This window comes from Emydura macquarii, unplaced genomic scaffold (assembly GCF_026122565.2).
Source record: "Emydura macquarii macquarii isolate MOO-44397 ecotype Brisbane River unplaced genomic scaffold, CSIRO-AGI_Emac_v2 contig_1876, whole genome shotgun sequence".
NCBI classification, from domain to species: Eukaryota; Metazoa; Chordata; order Testudines; family Chelidae; genus Emydura; species Emydura macquarii.
The window spans coordinates 17,953,046-17,971,130 of NW_027132013.1; the positions used below are offsets into that span (position 1 = coordinate 17,953,046).

The window sequence follows — 18,085 nt, forward strand, 5'->3', positions numbered from 1 at the left end:
ACTCCAGTTGAAGTCAGTGGAGTTTCACTCACTCCCATCAGCTCTGAATTGTGCCCTTTGTGGTCCTGAAGAAAAATCTCTGGAAAAGTGTCATTTTTTTCCCCCTTCCCCCTCACTTGCACACATGGGATACAGACGTAGCCGGTGAGGTATCCATTCTCTTTGCTGGTAAGGAAATGAAAAGGCATATTGTAAGCCCAAGACTAGTCTGGTTGTCAGCCAGGAATTAGACCGCTAAAGGGGAAGGGAGGGGAAGAGAGAAGAGGCCTGGGTGGGCAGAGGGGCGAAAGTACACTTAGAGATAATTTTTGCCTAGTTCAGTGCACATGGCTAGATCTGTAAAGGGGTGTCCTGGTTCCTAAGCATGCAGGTGTCAGGGGAAAGTTAGGAAGGGAGCCTGTGTTATACATGTGCATGTGGTTGGGGGAGTGGGGTCAAAAATGTAGACTATTTACTTAATCCCTGGGAACAGCTTTTTCTCTTCTGTTTTCTTTTTGTGTTTAACAGACTGCTTTACAGGGGACACGTGTGGTAATTAACACATGCAGCTGTAGGGCTTCAGCCATATGTCTGAATTTCAAATGGCCATTGATCCAGGAAAATTACTGCCATCCCCACCCCCACTTCCAGGCCCTTTTGCCTTGAAGATGTGAGGAGATTGTATACAGACTTTACCTCAGAGAGACCAGGGCTGGAGGGGAGGAGGGAAAGACAGTGTGTATGTTTGTTTGGGGGGATGAGCCCTTTTTATATCTTAAGAAATTGGTAAAGAATTTTGAAAACTATTAAGTATGGGCGCAGTCCTTACTGACAGGCAAAGCTCCCATGGAGCTCAGTGCAAAAGCAGGTCCATTGGCGTTCTCTCTTTTTCTGACTGCACTGAAGTCATTTAAAAATCAGTGTTGTACGGGAACCCCCTGTTCCTTCAAAAGCAGATGTTGCCTGCTTTTTAAACACATGCTCCGTCCTTACACCCCCACATGTATAAGGTTTTCTGCACCTTCAGGAGGTGTCGGATTGGTAGTTTCTGCAGATTCCTGAACAGCCATTGATGTGATGGACTTGGGTGGAAGGGGGAGACCAGGAGAATGTTTCCTACAAAAGCTGGAAACCATGGAAGAAGGCATTGTGGGCAGTACAGATTGAATCTTTAGTTTGATACAGATCTTAATCCACTAGCCTGGTGGTTGCTGCTGCCTAGGCTATGAGCCGTGTAAGGCTGCTATTGAGAATGCACAAAGCTGTGCAGCAAACTTTGCTCCAGATTTTGTGCGGTGAGAAGTGGAAAGGCAAGGTTGAAAAAACTCCTGCATGCTAAAAATTATGGTATTTCAAATAAAATCTGCAAGTTTTGTTTTTGTTTTTTACCCCCTATAAAGTTCCAATAGTGCACCATGTAGCAAAAGCAGAGTTGGGTTTATCATTCAATATGAATATATTCTAGTTTTAAGAGAGATCTGCAATTCTGAGTCTTATTATCAGACTAGCAATACTAACAGGATCAGATAAAATGTTCTCTCCAACCATGTGGCAAGCTATAAAAAGTGAGTCTCTCTCCTCCTCTTCCCCACTCCACGTCTATTTTTAGGACTTGTCATTGCGCTGTGTACTGAGAGAGAACACTGGCTAGTGCCAATTTTTAGACCTCATCACTCACTCCACAGTTTAAATAATGCTAGCCCTCTGGAGGTGTCCTGTTCTGGGAAGAATGACATCCCTAATAAAAAAGTGCATGCTGTGATTCCCATTGATACAAAGTGAATGACTTACCTGGCACTGACAGCATCCCTGTTCTGCGTGTGCTGCTTCTCTCTCTCTTCCGGCCACCCCAAATCACCCCCCAAAATCTAAATTTAAAAGGTTTTTCTGGAGCAATGGCACTCCCTGTCCATCCTCTTTCCTCCTTTACTTGGGGACAGGATGAGCACTTATTTTCTAGAGCAAAATGGCCCGTGTTCTCCTTTGCCAGTGGGTCAAAATCTGCACTGACTTGCACTCAGTGCAGCCCTTTGAACTAAATGCAGCACTTAGTCCATTTTCCACATGTTCCACTTTATTATCTTTCTGCTGTTTTTAAAAAATGACTTCTCTCCCTTCTAAAAATCTTTCCCCCTGTTTTATTGGTTCCCTTTCCCCTTGTCTTAGTCTTCTCTAATGAAATTCAATCCTGGGAAAAGGTGCTGGGTTGACAGCAACTGGAGGGTAGCATAGCTGGCAGTGATCACAGCTTTTCCCAGCCCCTGCTGCCAGTGTGCCTCAAACCTGAGCTGGGGAGGAGAGTTGTCTCTGAGGTCCATTTGGTCCCTGGCTTTTGAGACCTGCCAGTTGTGTTATGGGCAGTTGTCCACTAGGATCTGGATTGAGATCCCTGGCACGGACCAACAAACAGCTATTGGATGGTAATGAATTTTGGTCACTGCTAACTTAGTTTGCAGTAAAACCGTTGCCCTTCATCCTTGCTCCAATCCCTTAAACCATCCAGTCTCCTCCATCCCTTTAAATATTGTTCTCTTCCTCCTTAAATCCCTCTGTCTTCGGAGAACTGGCCCTACAGAGGGTTGTGGAACTTATCTTGTTGAGTCAGTATTATGGGGGGACAGTATCTTGTGCTCTTATTCACGGTCCTATGTGGAACCCCACAGGATAGTAGTTCTCTAGCTTTTTCATGTGGTGGAACATTTCTCAAGTCAGAGATCCCCTCTTAACCCCAATGCTGGACCTTACTGGTGGCAACTATAGTGCTCAGTTATGAGAAATTAATACTAGGACAATATAAAGGAGACAAAATGAAAATAAACTCACTCGAATGGGATGGGTGTTGCTGGATGGTACCATCCCCTCTTCATACCAAGCGACTATTTCCTCCTATGGCATGTAGAAATCTATACTGGTAGTCAGGCCTGGTCTACACTACACAGTTAGGTCGATGTAAGGCAGCGTCTACACTAAGATGCAGCTCTCACCGATGTAAGTCACCCACTATCCTGACTCAATTCCACGTTCTTGAGTGGCATAACACTTAATTGATGTAGTTAGGTTGGCGCAGTGTCAGTGTAGACATTGTGTTGCTTACGTCAACTGTTGCCTTTCAGAAACCGCCCCACAATGCCCCCACACTGGCAGTTAAATTGGTGCATGCGTTCCTGGTGAGAATGTGCATCACAGAGCCAAGGGGCGTAGTGTGGATATGTAAAACCGATTCAATTACGGTGGTGGCTGTACATCAACATAATGTAGATCAACTTAATTTTGTAGTGTAGATTTGCCCTTAATCTCCTTTCATCATCTTCAGCTCACATGGCTCTGACCTCTCCAGGTCACCATGGTAGAGGTTACATTAGAGAAATACCTAGTAAATATGTGAAGCGGCCACTTGGTGCAAAGAGGGCTTATGGGTTTTGTTAGTGTAGCTGGAGGAAATCTCTTCTGGAAGCTGCAAAACCTGGATTAGGCTACAATGAGCAGGCATCATCATCTGTTCAGAAACTTACCCAGTGATGCAAGCAAATCTGCAGAGCTCCTGGAACTGCTGTCATTCTATGCCCTGATTCACTTACAGGATTTAGACTTGCCTGATTGAACCAGTGGTAATGGCCCACATCACTGTTAAGAATGAACTCGCTGTTTGCATGCAATGTACCAGCTGTAATAGTTTAAAACATAACACAATATCTGCTATAGCTACTTCTGGATAATACGCTTTAGACCTAATGGGTAGGCCCAGTTATGTGGGACCCACTTATGTCTGTGCCAGTAAGTCTTATGGGACTACAGGCCAAAGTCTAATGTAACTTACTCTTTCCACAGCTGCCAGCCCCCCAATTTCAGCAGGGTTGAAAAGGGTATAAATGAGGGTAGGGTTTGGCCCCATGTATAGGAGGATGTGCTTGACTTCTGAAAGTGAGAATAGTGCCCTGTTTATATGATCCTCTTCCCCTTCTGCTGCTGCCTAACAGGGTCATGAGCAACAGCGAGAGGACTAGGAAATACATTTGGGGAGGGGGGGGGGGGATTCCTATCATTACAATGTTTGGGTGATCACTCTGCCAGTAGGGGAGAGGATGGACGGCACTAATGTGGAGAAGTGCCTTAGCCAGAAACTAGAATTTAAGAATATCCACTAACTTACATCTTGGCAAAATACATTTGCAGCCTTCCTGTATTTTGAGTGATAGATGCTGAGCACATTCTTTTAAGGTTCCTCGGGTAATCATAGCCACGCTGAGGGTGAACTGAAGAATTTTGACTAGGCATGATGGTTTTAATGAATCAAGACAATTAAGAGGGCTATCCCTCATTTCCTGGCAGAATCACAGGTGAATGAGGTAAGCCTTGATTCTATAGGTCAGGGCTAATGATACTGTAGCCATGGCTAGGTCATCTGACACCATATGATTTTGTGTAGCTCCAGATGTGAGATACTGCATGAGGAAGTCACATATATTATGTTGATGAAAATGTACTGGGGGCCGTTCCTTCATACTGTGAGACTGATTTAGTCTCTAATTGAATCAAAATAAAGATTTTTATGCAACTTTCTGTGTAAACTGGAAATGGCTCAAAACTGCAACCTCAATTATGAGCCCTCTTGCATTTCAGGGAGTATGATTCAAACCTCGCCTTGTGGGTTTATTTCCCCGTCAGTTCTAAAACCTTGAAGAGGCCTATCTTGCAGTTCTGGTATGCATGTGGCTGTAAAAGCCCAAGATGGTGGAAATACTAAGAGATGAGCAGCATTCTAGTGACCGATCTTTCCCATTTAGGGCTTAAATCTCATGAGAACAGATCAGGAGGTTTCAGCCATGTTTAATCTGAACTCTGTGCAGAACCCTTCCTTGATTTGACCTCAGATGCAAACCCTTAACTAAACCAAATCCAAACCTGATCATTTGCTTCTATGCCCATCTCGGGTGTAAAGGAGATGGGCAAATAGACTAGATATCATTAAAACCAACCTGAACTTTTTTCCCCAAGATGTTGAACTCCCCCTTTTACAAAGTTCAAAACTGTTTAATGCTTTATATCTCCATTCCAAGTTCTTTATTACTTCATGTTCTGGCTGAGAGATGCTGACATTTCTTATCCAAAACTCCAGGCTTCAAAATTGGGTAAGCTTGGACTACACATGCATACTTAAGAGTGCTTTTCTGACTGACCTTCTGAACCTTTTGAATTTCACTCATTACTCCTGTCTCTCTTTTCCCCACATTAAAACAAAACTCCAAAAGAGTTTTGTTACCAAAGTATCACGATACAAGGCTTAGTTTGGCTGTACTGCCTTTCATGCAACAATCGGGAAAGGCTTTTCTGCTGACTTTGTACAACTCATGCAAGTGTAAACCAGGTATTTAAGTGATAATTACCAGAGATAGGTTTGACCTACAGAGTTCAAATCTGGATCTAAACTTTCCCACAGCTGGGGGAGGTTTGCACCTGGTTTTGGTTTGACCTATTATAGTGCCGGCTCTGAATTTCAGATCCGGAGGGTTTGGATTCTGAATGCACCCCGAAGTATGAGCTATTCAGATTCAGCGTTTTTGTTTGAACCCATCTCTGGGATAATGTATAATAACCAATATCCAAAATCATATAAAATGTAGGAGAAGCTACCTACAAAACCAAGTTTACTGGATAATAGCTTGCTAGGTCTTTACTTTTCAAAAGAGGGTTGTTGTCACTGATGGCTACAAAGAGGCTGGGGGGGGGGGGCGAGCATAGGTTTGTTTTGGCTGGTTACTGTTGGAGTTTGAGAATTTGAGCAGCAAATGAGGACTTGAGATTTTAGAGAGAGACCCTCTGAATGTCCGGATTCAAGGCTGTTCTTTTTTTAAAGCCACTGAATCCCAGAGACCAGAGTGGTGCCATTAATACAGAGAGTGCTGCTCTGGGCCCTTTTGACACATTGCTTTTGAAGGACCAGGACCAGGAAGAGAGAGCTCTTTGTTTGCAGTCAGAATAAACTCATTGTACACCCAGACAATTAACTCTTCAATCGACTTGCCAGCCTTTTTAAAGCACTCCAGTCCCTCTCCGTCTATCTCAAGGTCTATTCAGACACTTAAGCACACCAATGTTTTTTGTTTATTATTCTGAAAGTCCTTCACAAGAATAGTCCAAGCGGATCAACATTGTCCTCCTAGCAGCATTTATCTCCGCTTGGCAGTGAATGTGTCAATCAGGAATCAAAAAGCCAAACAGAAGAGGCTTTGAATCGTGTCATCAGGGGTCGAAGCAACTTCCAACAGACTGTGCGTGGGACAGACTTTCTTGCAGGGCAAAGAATTGTGCTGTCATACAAATGCAGTGCCTGTATTGGACCACAAAGTCCTCAGGGCCTGAGGGTTTTTTTCATATTGGCGCACCTGCAAGGAGATGTGAAAAGGGGAGGGAGCGTGAAAGGGAAAAGCTAATGCCTTCCAGAAGGTCCAGTGGAGCTGCCCTTTCTACTTGGTTGATTCTCAGAACATATCATTGCAGTAAATGCCATAAGCATTTGTACAACATACAGTATGGTTAATTTAGAAATCACACAAATCCGTTATTGCTGGAGTGCATAGCAGCCCCTATAGCCGACGCTCCTTCAGCATTTCTGTTTTAAAGAGCCTTTTCATGTTAGCCGAAAAGGTAAAAGCTTTATAAAGTTGAAATTTTCCAGGTCTGGTCTCTGTCCAAGTGTGGGTGGTATTTGTTTATTACTAAGTTTGAGGGGGAAAAACATTTCTGAGACTGTGGGGGGGGAAAAATTACTTTTGCTGTTTGTTTAAGGAAAACAGCTTCTTTTTTTCTTTTTCTTTAACAGCTATAGAAGCTCAGTGGCTTATGTTGGGGAAAGGTATAGAAAGCTGGTTGGGAGATCAGGCTGGACATAGGCAACTGAAACTGAAAGGCACAACAGAAAAACTGTCTTGATCTGGACATGTTATATGGGTTTAAAAATTTATACTTTTCTGCATGAGCACTAATTTTTCACTCTTATGGCAATGTGCATCTGTGTAGAACATTTGTGTGGAATTTTAGATCCTACTAGGAACTTGTAAAGGCCTGTTTCCTTCAGTGTGGAGATGCATATTGCATGTGGCAAAGCTTTTTTGCTGTGATCTTGTGTATAAAGCAATGTGCTGGTGCTATCTGGCAATTTTGTTTAACCTTATGGAACACTTTCTATAATTTTGTTCTTTTAATAAAACTCGGGAAGCTCAGTCAAACTGTGGTTAAAATAAAAAAAGCTAAGGTTGCAAAATCAATTATTCAAAATTCAGGAAATAACAAAATTAAGATTCTCCTGTATTAACTTAACTCATAGGGCAATCTATTATGTCATCCATGTTATGGAAAAATTTTGAGAATCCCTGCTTTATGGTAATATGTGCACCCAAAGGGGCAGAGCTAAGGTTGCGTGGGTAATGTTAACTTTATCGCTTAGTGATTCACTTTGCAATTTAGTGTTCTATCAACAAAGATGTTTATATGGACTTTCCTAGGTTTTTTAAGGGGAAAAAAAAAAAAAAGAAAAATGGTATTTCTTTGTGATTATAATACTATTTGCTAGACAGTTGTAGAACACTGAAATGAGACCTTGCCTTACTTAGTTTGCAATATTGAACAATGAATGAGAATTCAACATACAAATGAATAGAGATCTTATGAAAGATGTTGATTCTGGCTTCATTTTGTGATCATTCTGATAAATCATATTTCCCAGGCTCACCTAGAAATTACAAATGCAATTCTACACTAGCCTTTGACGTCCACAAGTGCAAAGCAAGTCGAATGTTAGATCAGCTATTAACGAGAATTTCCACTCAGCTTACATGTAGTGCTAGTGGAATATTTGGAGAACATTCATTTTAAAAAAAAGCTTAAACTTGTTGTATATCAGAAACCAAAGCACATATGCAAAATATGCTTTTTGCATGCTTATAACTTAGCCATATCCAACTCAGTTTAGTCAGGACCACGCAAAGGCACATGTGTGATCTAGGAACTAGCCCTTCCAGTTCAGGTTTCAGTAGCAGACCACTCTGGAAATCATTCTCTTCTCCCCCTCTATCTGACACAGACATGAATTTGCTGATCTTTAAAAAGTGGACAGTGCTGGGTGGAAGAGGACATGGTGAAAATGCACTATAATTTAGTGCAATCTCCTTGGTAGCCTCTGTCCTGTGATTCTATAGAGCCCTACCAGGCAGCTGAAACCATCCACCCATTGTAGAACAAAGCAGGGCAAATGCTCCTTTTTTGGAAGCTGTTACCTTCCTTGGGCACAGCTACCCAGTTAGTTTGCATCTCTGAATGCCAGCAGGTTGAACAAAGTCTATGAGCCCTTGGGATCTTGATACTTCAAGCTGTCCAGTACCTGTCCACACTGCAAATGACATGAGGCCTGGATGGGTGCATGCTTTAAAAATCCATTCTTTGTAGTATCCTTGAAAAAGAGCAGAAATGAGCAGTGTCCTCCTCCTTTGGAATCCCTAGGAGACTTTCTTCACTGGGGTTAGACAGATGAATCACGGGAAGGTACGGTAAGAGGGCAGTGCAAATACAGAGATTCTTCCAGATTGCTCTGCAGAAATGGCAGATTCATTTGTTGATCTTGTCTGCATACCCCACAAATGCCTCTCATCTCACTTTGGTGCAAGGGACATCTCTACCAGGCAGGCAGTGCTGTGTGCTAGACCAGCTTTAGCACTTCTTTAGACTTCTCCCAGTATGGCCTATGCCTTCTGACAAGATTGTTGATTAATGTCAACATGCAATAACTGCCTCTTTCTTTGATAATCACAACTCCTTTTACTCCTGACATGAACACAGAAGTCACAAGCAACTTCAGTCTGTGGCTTGGAGAATAAAGGTTACTTTGTTAGATCAAAATTATTTTGCCTGCACTGTGGATAATGGCTCTTATTTGAAGTGTGGATCTCCCCTGGGTGTTCACAGGGAGTACTGTACGTGGATGCATGTGGAATGCTCTGTAGAGAACTAGTGAGGTTGATAGTAAGGGTGAATTTCCCCTGTAGTTACTCTATATGAAAAGTTCTTCCCCGGCTAGTCGTTGAAGACAGTAGTCATCTTATCAAAGCCATTGCCACACCAAAATGATAGAATAATTACCTTCTCTGCTCAGGAGAGGCGCGTGATAGTAGAAGCTAGGTGGCCTTCTGGCTCATAGCCACAGTATCATCCAGAGAAGGTGGCATTGGGAGAGAAGTGTTAGCAGCTGCCTGCCTCATACTTTCCAGTGGTTAGATTTTCCAGCTCCGCTTGCAGAGATTCATTTTTTCTCCCCCTCCTCCCAGCAGGCAATACAAGTGTGCAGGAGAGGAAGGAGGACTTCTTGGGATGAAGACGTGGTTTCAGAATTGCATACTACACTGTCTTCTTTTCCTTATAAGTCATGTCTGTTTCTAGCCACCCAAGGAACTCCATGAGAAATGAAATATATGATCCCATCATCCGTGCTGGGTTATTATGGACATGAGGAGAGGGCACAGATGCTCCCTCTTCATCCGGAGTTTTGGGAAACTGCAGCCAAGTGCAAAGTCTTTCTGATAATTCTGTAGGTGCACATCAATCCTGATCTGGAATCCTTGCCACCTAGTGGTGCTAAGGAGTGCATAATTCACCTTCTAATTCTGCCCTTCCGCGTGTTTTATATGGGGAGCTGTCACACTTGCACAGCTTTCTTAAAGCTATAGGATTTTGTAGTTCCTTGCAGGAGAAATAGGAACTAAAAAATAATGAAACATTTTCTTGGCATTTTTGAGGGACTACGTATCTTGCTTTTTCCTGTGATGATGTACACCAGGAACTTCTGGGAAATCTGAAATGCCCCGGTTTTTCATTTAATCAGTCAACACTTTTTTAAATAACTACAAAATGTTTGTTTATATCTTACTGTCATGCCAAGTAGAATTTTCTCAGTTTTGCTAGGAACAAACAGCCCGGTGGAACGAGAGTTCAGTGTGGTGAGCAGTGGCTGGAATGAAAAGAAAAGTCATATGAGAGTAGACACTAACATAGCTGCTGTTCTGCTCAAAATTGAACGCATTGTGAAACACAACAAGTTTCACTAAAACTTGTTTGGAACACTGAGTTGCTGAAAAAATCCTCTCGTCTGAGAAATAGACATGTAGCTGGCAGCAGCAACACCAGCGTATACTTTGTCAAATAAAATGTACTTTTTGTCTCGTGACTATTACATGACCCCTAAACAAACCAAAACATAATACCACAAGTCCCTGGTGTTTGATTTTTAAAAAAGTTCACTTGTGTGTGTGTGTATGTGTGTGTTTTTTTTTTTTTTTTAAAGTAATTGTGAGGGGCAATCCATGTTTCTTAAACAGGACAGGTACTGTGGTTTTCTTGTGTTTGGAAAGCATAATTTTGTGTGCTACCATAATGGATTTAATAATTGGAAATTCAACCTTGGCATTTAACAAGAGGGAAGTGTTGCGTGAGGTTTTATTTGTAATATCAAGATAATTAGTTTTTAGGAAGATCTTTATTATTTAATTATAAACACACAATTCATAGGCTTGTGTTTTTTGTTTTTTTAGTTCATTTGGTGCATTATCCTGAAAACCAAGCTGATCATTAAATGGCTATTTCTGGATAACTCTAAAAGGAAGGCCTCATTCTCGAGGAGTCAATATTTACAAAGAATGTTGTATTTGTTACTGGCTTTTGGTTTTTGTTGTTCTTTCTTCTTGAGATAGGCCAGGCCTAAAACACCACCCTGACTTAAATCATGCTGAACTTTGCCAAAGTTCAGATCCAGATCGGGATACAAAATTTGTGGCTCAAATCTGTTTCTAGTTTTTCCCCTTTGTTGGTTTGAGTCGCTGTCTAAAATTTGAAAAGCAATTCTGGAATTACTTGGTGGGTAAACTATAAAATAAGTGTATTGCCATACTGCCAGTTTATTATGCCCAGTCCTTTCCTAATTAGATAGTAGTCTTTGTTGCGGAGTCGTATTGACTTCTAAATCCTTAAGAGCCGGCTAAACTGTTGATGTGTTAACTGCTTCAATGGAGTGGCAGAATATCACCTAAGAACTACTTTTCCAAAAAATAGTTGTTGTGATTTCATGAGTCATGTTGAAGTTCAGCAGTCTGTTCTGACACAGGATGGAGGTAGCCTCCTTTTTTAAAAGGGATAATATCAAGAAAAAAATCAAGGGCCAAATTCTGTTCTAATTCCTACAAAGCTAAAGAAGTTATACTAGGAAAGCGTTTGCCCAGTATACCTAATAGTTTCCTTGCCTATGTTACCAATAGTAATACCCAATAATATTTTAAAAAAGAGCTGGTTGTAAATCTAAGTTCAAAAATTTTCATAGGGGAAAAATGGTGATAGTGAGGAATTAACTAGGAATTTTCTGTTTATAAAAAAGTAAAAGTTCCTCAATTTGAGTTTTTGAATTTTTTTCCCCATTGTTTTCCATTTTTTTGAAAGCCACAATGTTTTGAGGCTTTTATTAGAAACCCTGAAAAATTTCAAAAGAAAAATTTCCCATGAAAGTGTCCACATCCAAAAGAGGGGGCCATTTTTGGTTGGAAAAAAATCTCTAAAACAAAAATTGTATCCATTCTAAGAACACGTCTTCGTTTTACTTTATAGCATTGTTTCTGTTTGTGAACTTCTAGCACTTCCCTCAGCTTGGTGAGTAACAGGACTCTAGCCTGTTGCACTTTCCTTTTCTTTTATTTCCTGGCCCCAACACAATGTGTGTGTTAATTTCTGATGCTACATGGAAATTTTGAACTTTAAATTGAAGGCAAAACCTATTCCTTGAAATTTCATCAGAATTTTTATTTGTTTTAGGTTAAAGTCTCACCCCACTGAAGCCTATTTACTTCAATAGGACCAGGATTATTTGTGTATAAAGCTGGTCAGGAATTTTCCAGCAAGGCTTTTTGGCAAAATGCAATTTCTGCACAATTGACTGAGAATTTCAACTTTTTTCCAAAACTTTTTGATATTTCTGTCAAGAAAACTGCAACTAAATATGTGTAGATAATGTTTATCATGTTTCATTTCAGTTTGTTGAACTACCAAGAAATGTTTTGTTTGGATTCAGTTAAACATGAAACGGTTTCTCATTCGTGCCTTGTTGCTTCATGGGAGTTGTTGCCTGATGCACTCTCTCTTTATGGACTGGGCTCCCTGGCTAGACTTCATCTCCCATGATGTACAGTATAGCTCAATCAAAGGAGAGACTGTTGCACCATGTAAATAGTAGTCCAGCCACTCCTGCAACTTTCTCTTCACCTCCATACCATCTCCTATGGAGGAAGCCCAGTACTGAGGTTAGATTTTTATTTTTAATTTTTTGTAAGACCTGATAACTTTATAACCAGTAACATTTGTAGTTTTACGTATTAAAAATGACAAAATTTCATGCTTCAAGGAACAAGTTGATTTCCTGCGGGGCTCAGGAAGGAATTTTCCCCTCATGTAAAGTATTAAAACAGGATTAGATGAATTATGCGAGATTCCACCTTTCTCTGATTCCTAATTTATTGATCAGTGTCAGAATCCAGCATGTTGGACTGGATGGTTCAATGGTCTGAGCTGATGTGACAAATCCCCTACTTCTAGAATAAGGAAACAATTGTTCTACAGGGAAATAAAATACAATTGTATATTTAATATAAATGACTATGCAAAATAGAGATTGGACTTGGCCGTTACTCAGCAGTACATCATACTAGCACTCTGCTAATGTCTACCCAGTTAGTTGCTTTTGCTTACTAAAAATGAGAAGGCATTTCTAGCCCTTCTAAGTATAAAGATGACATTTAGGATGTGCCTTATAGCCTTGCTGCTTACTTGAGCCTGCAGACAGCAAGCGTGAGATGACAGCTGTAAAGAAGGAATACACTGGCCCCATTTATCACAAGGACATGCTAACTCTGAAGTCTAATGATGGAATTGTCAACATTAACTATTTAACTGCTGGTCATTTCAGTAGAAATATCCAGATATTGTTGGCATGTGGGCAGAGTTGAGGATTGTGTGAGGAGATTGGGTAGAACACATTGCCTTCACTCCGCTCTGATCACTGATGCAAACTCTATTTATTTAAAATATAAAGAATGATTAAAAAATACAGCCAGTGCATAAATGTTAAATTTATTGGGCTTAAACCCTGATTTTTTTTCTACTCAGATTTTACTTGGTTTTCATTCAGGCAAAACCTTCATTAAATAGGAGTTTTGTCCAGGTCTGATCCCATGAGCTGCTGAGTAATAGCAATTATTAGTCTTTCACTTATTCCCTGTAGCATTGGCTGTTTCAGTTGAGAACTTGGCCCAGGGCTATTAGCTCTATTTTATACATCATATGGCAAAAATAGTATGCTTTCTATGTGTTCAAATATATTTTAACTACGCTTGTTGAACGAACAGACAGAGCATGAATCAAAGGGGCAAATGTATAGAGGTCCTTTGTTACTCATTTTCTCCCATCTCTTTTACTTCAGTGGAATTGCACAGGTGAAATGAAATTTGAATCACACTTTTCTGTTTGGATTACCTTTCTGATTGATCATTTATTTCTAGGTGCGTTAATGTTCCGATGAAAAGATATTTAAGTGCAAGTCAATTTAAAAAAAAATGTTTTTATAATCATGAAAATGTTGCCTGGATAGTCAAGTTTTTCCATCCATTCTGCCCCCTTGCCCTTAAATATTCTGTTAAAGGCTTTGTAACTGTGAACTCCCTCCCTTTCCCATGATGTGTCTGTTGTGAGGTCATGTAACAAAAGCTGTGTTGTAAATTCTCTAAAGCCACAATGTGCAAGAAATAGCCACATTAGTTCCCTCACCCCTCACTTTATACAGCGTCACAACACTGTACAGCAAAACGGAACTGATTTGAACTGCCACTTCCCATTATTTTCAGTGTAACTCGGTGTTTTCCATTTCAATTATTCCCCCCACCATTCTATTTCATCCTTTCACATACTATATTTTAGGGCCCATGTAGAGATGGGACCAGAAGGGACAACAAATTCAAACACCGCATAACTTTGAGAGGATGGACTCCAATGTGTGTCTAAACTTAGCAATAAATGCCTGTCTACATAATGGGCCAAATTGTGACCAGCATCTCATCTTTTCCTCTGTGGCCCCTGGGATTTTTGGGGTTTTTTTTCCTTGTGGATTTGATTGTTTGATTGAAGCTTTTAAATGGGAAAGATTCCATCTTTGTTGCCACAGAAGGCATTGGAGCATCATGTATTGAGGAAAACTAATCTAAGAAAACAGTTTTTCTTCCCATCTTTTATAATCACATTGTCAAGCTGCTCTCTAACTCCATTGACACTATAAGAAATAAGTTTTCCTGTTGACAGCCCTTTTCTAACAGCTCATCAATGAATGGTGATGCCAGGCTCCACGTTGGTAAGTTTCAGAAGATGAATTCTTTAAACTCAGATGATAGTGGGAAGGACTTTGTGGTCCATCAGTTCCCAGCCCTTTGCTGTCACAGCATATCAACTGTGTGGGACAGGCCCACCTGATCTGAAAAGATGATCTCTAACCAATGCACCGGGGGAGGGGAAAAATATCCATGGTTCATGTCAGTGTTCTGTGGAGGGAGAGGGAAATTCTCTCTCAAATCTAAAGGCAGTGATCAGTGCATGTTTACTGTGTACTGGGACGTACCACTCATGTCCAAGTAAACTCTGGAAATGTATTTTGTCTTGATTTTCTGTCTTTCTGTCTATCTTTCTTCTTTCTCCTGGACTTGGCCGGGCCATGTACAAATCCCAATCATTCAACAGTACTGGAGAGTAGATAGTATTTACCTCAATAATGGTAGTTTCTTTTCGGTTCTTTCTAACCCTCAATTCAGATGATGGTTTGAAGCCCACGCCCACCATGGAGACCCAGCCTATTTTTGATGGTGAAGGTAAGATTCTCCCTTTAAACACATTTTTCTATCTTCTTCATCCATTTGTTGTTCAAACCCTGGCTTTAACCTGCAAAGCAGAAAAACCCTGAATCTTATAAGTTGTCTCCAGTTCAGAGAGCCCTTGGGACCTGAGGCATTTTTTCCAAATCCTTTCCCGTCCTCCCTGGGATCCAACAATAACACCAGTTGGACGGATCCTTTGGATAACCTCGGAGAGGAAGGTGTCATGGCTTTAAAAAAAATGCTCACTGAGTCAGAAAGGGCAGCTTTGTATGTTCCAGCTTTCCTCCCCCATGTCGTATTGGTGCAGGGAGTTGCATAACCTCTGCAAAGCACAGCGGCTTCCCTGAAGGGAGGAAAAAGCTAAACTGCAGCCTGTAAATGTTGACTTGGAGGAAAAATTTTGGGAGGCTTCTTTTTTTACCACTTGCTTTCAGTGACACTTGCTCCGTTAAGTAAATAAAGTCAGCTTCCTGAGCCCACCTAATGCCTAGTCCACCGAAGCAGGTTTCTCTTCAAATGTGCTGACCCAGTGACTCTTGAAGAACTGTTGTGTCTCAGTTCCCTGGAATCCTTGAATTAAAATAAAACTGCTGTGATCAATTCTAATTAGATGTGGGCCAAAACCTGAACCTCCAATGTGAACCACTTTGAACTTCCTCCCCCTGCAGGGGAGAGCTGCAGATGTTAATGCTGTCCCTAAGATTTTAAGATAGTCAAAACCAAAAATAGAGGGGACTGGGCAGGAACAGATGGTGCCATCAGTAGCTCCTCTCTTCACCTCTCACAAATAGCAGGTGGTGGTTCCCCCCCTCCCCCCCCCAACCTAAAATAAGCTTATTTAATAGCAAGCAATTGCCATTCGATCATTTCCATTTGCATGGACCTAGCTTTTATAAAATTATTTTTATCAGCTTTTAAAAAAAACAAAAAAGATACCTAGACCAAAATATTGCATTCCCACATAAATAAACCGAGAAGACAAAAACCTAGTTGTCAGGCTCCTCTCTACATGTAAAACAAAAAGAACCAAAACTGTTCCTTCTGGCAGCCATCTGGTATTGTATTAAATTGTGGTTTGTAATAACAGCATGCTCCTGGTCTTTGAGTTTACCCCAAGACAGTGGTAGTGGATGCATAAGGGAAGGAATGCACTAAGAAAATGTGGACTTAATTACAGGAATAATTACCAGAGAGTGCACTAGATTAGTCTGTGGAAGCCCTATCAGAAGCTTCTTCATGGAGTGGTGAAAGTCCCCAGTTCAAACGAAGACTAGAGAGTACACTGCAGAGACGGTCCTGATCTGGCTACCTGGAGGACACAGAGAGCCTAAGAGTTCTTGTCCACCCCTCACTTTAAAATCCCCAATCTCTGTTCATTCAAAGGACCCCTCGTTCTGCACTGAGGTGAGACCAAGGGGGAAATGGACCATCGCAAGCTTGTATGGCGTAATGAGGGACCATGCATCTGCTCTTATTTTATGTTTTTACCGTGAATCTTGCAATACCTCATGCAATCACTTCTTGCACTATGCACCTCCCTAGCAGGAATGATCTGATTTTAGGCCTTCTGTTAACTTGGGCAGCATTCCTTTTGGTCCAGTGGAGAGGCAGCATGAGACTGGCCACCATCCGAGCGCTGACACTGACACACTGTGTGACCTTGGATAAGTCACTTTTTCTCTCTGTATGTCAGTTTCCACATTGGTAAAATTGGAATAAGTAGACTTATTGCCAGGTTGGGAGTTTTGGTGATCACTTCATAGATTTGAGACCACCTGGGTGATGACAGAGAAGGCCAAACATTGTTCTGTTATCTATTCATTATGGCTGGGTCTCTCAAAGATGAGAGAGTTAAGTGTCCAAAGCCCATTGTATTTCAATAGGGATTTGGATGCCTAACTCCTTTAGGCTCTTTTTAAAAATCTGTTTGTGTACAGAATTAGTAAAATCCCATTACTGGGCCAGTTTGTTACACCTGTGCTACTGCCATGAGGACACGAAGGTGTCACTAGAGCTTCATTTGAAGGCATTTGTGGATGCAGGAGTGGAAGTAAAGGGGTTAATGTTGCCTTCAGAATCTTTATTACTGATGTGTTGTGCCAAAAGGAAAACTGTTTTGAGCATCACATCAGGTTTTGGGGATGTCAGACTGTTAAAATGAAAACTGACTTGTTTAGAGTTTTAAATGCTCTGTTTATCCCCTAAAATATGTGTTTTGAAAACAATGTCTTGTTTAGCAAGATACAAAAAGCAAAATGTAGCAGAAAAAACCCAGAAGCTAAATTGCTGTTAAATATGGTAATTTTTTGTAAACTACCATATTTTCACGTACCCTTGAAAGGGGAAAAAGTTCTTGCTTGAAAAAGTCACTTAAATGTCATTAATTGCCTTTTTTTGGGGAAAAGAGAGAGGTCAGTTTGAGATGGTAGCTCTTGGGTTCTGTTGTTTGAGGGCAGATTTTCAAGTGGGGTTATAACCCAATATGCTGGGCTGTTTAAGAAGTCTGGTCACTTACATAGGTGAAAGAACACTTTTTTTTTTTTTTTTTTTTTTGAAAAGCAGGCACCAGTTGTATTTTGAACTTAAACAGTGTAGCATGTTTCATCCAAGGATTTCTAAGCACATTCTGAAAGTAGATCTCTGTGTGTTTTGGTTTGGTGCATCAGATGCATGTCTTTTAACCAGATCTGTTTCTTTAACATGCTTTCTTTTAAGTGTTCCCAGCAGTGCTTTTCATTTATCTATTTGATTTTGGTTTTTTAAAAGGGAATTGAAAATTTGAAGTGGGTGATCTGCTGCTCTCTGGGGATTAAGATAATATTTAGGTTTCTGAATTAAAGTATTTTGCTGAATTTCATGCATCTCTTCATGGAAAGCCTAACATGCAGTACCACACAACGTAGTTGGAACCTCTTCTGAGTTGAAAAGCATGGGGCAGAATTCTGTGTGCTAGGGGAAAGGAAAGAAGGAAACAGGGATGTAACGTGGTGTGTGTGCATGTGGTGGGAGATAATTAAAGGCTCAGACTACACAAAATGCACACAGGAACCCTGGAGGACATGTCAAAACCCAAGACCTAGGATGGACCATTCAGGACATCTCCACCATGCCCCTCCCCGCCAGTGGATCAAACGTATGTACCTTCATGTTCGTGTGAAGTGTTT

General features: G+C 41.0%; 1 protein-coding gene across 3 annotated transcripts in view; it reads left to right on the top strand.

The window, feature by feature from the left end:
- SMOC1 (SPARC related modular calcium binding 1) overlaps positions 1-18,085 on the top strand; it is a 184,405-nt gene that overhangs the window by 114,616 nt on the left and 51,704 nt on the right. For 2 of the 3 annotated variants that reach the window (XM_067557820.1, XM_067557821.1), the window contains exon 6: positions 14,826-14,915. In XM_067557820.1, coding sequence (XP_067413921.1) covers positions 14,826-14,915 — 90 coding nt within the window. The remainder of the gene's footprint in view (positions 1-14,825; positions 14,916-18,085) is intronic. The other variant, XM_067557822.1, reaches the window with a different exon arrangement.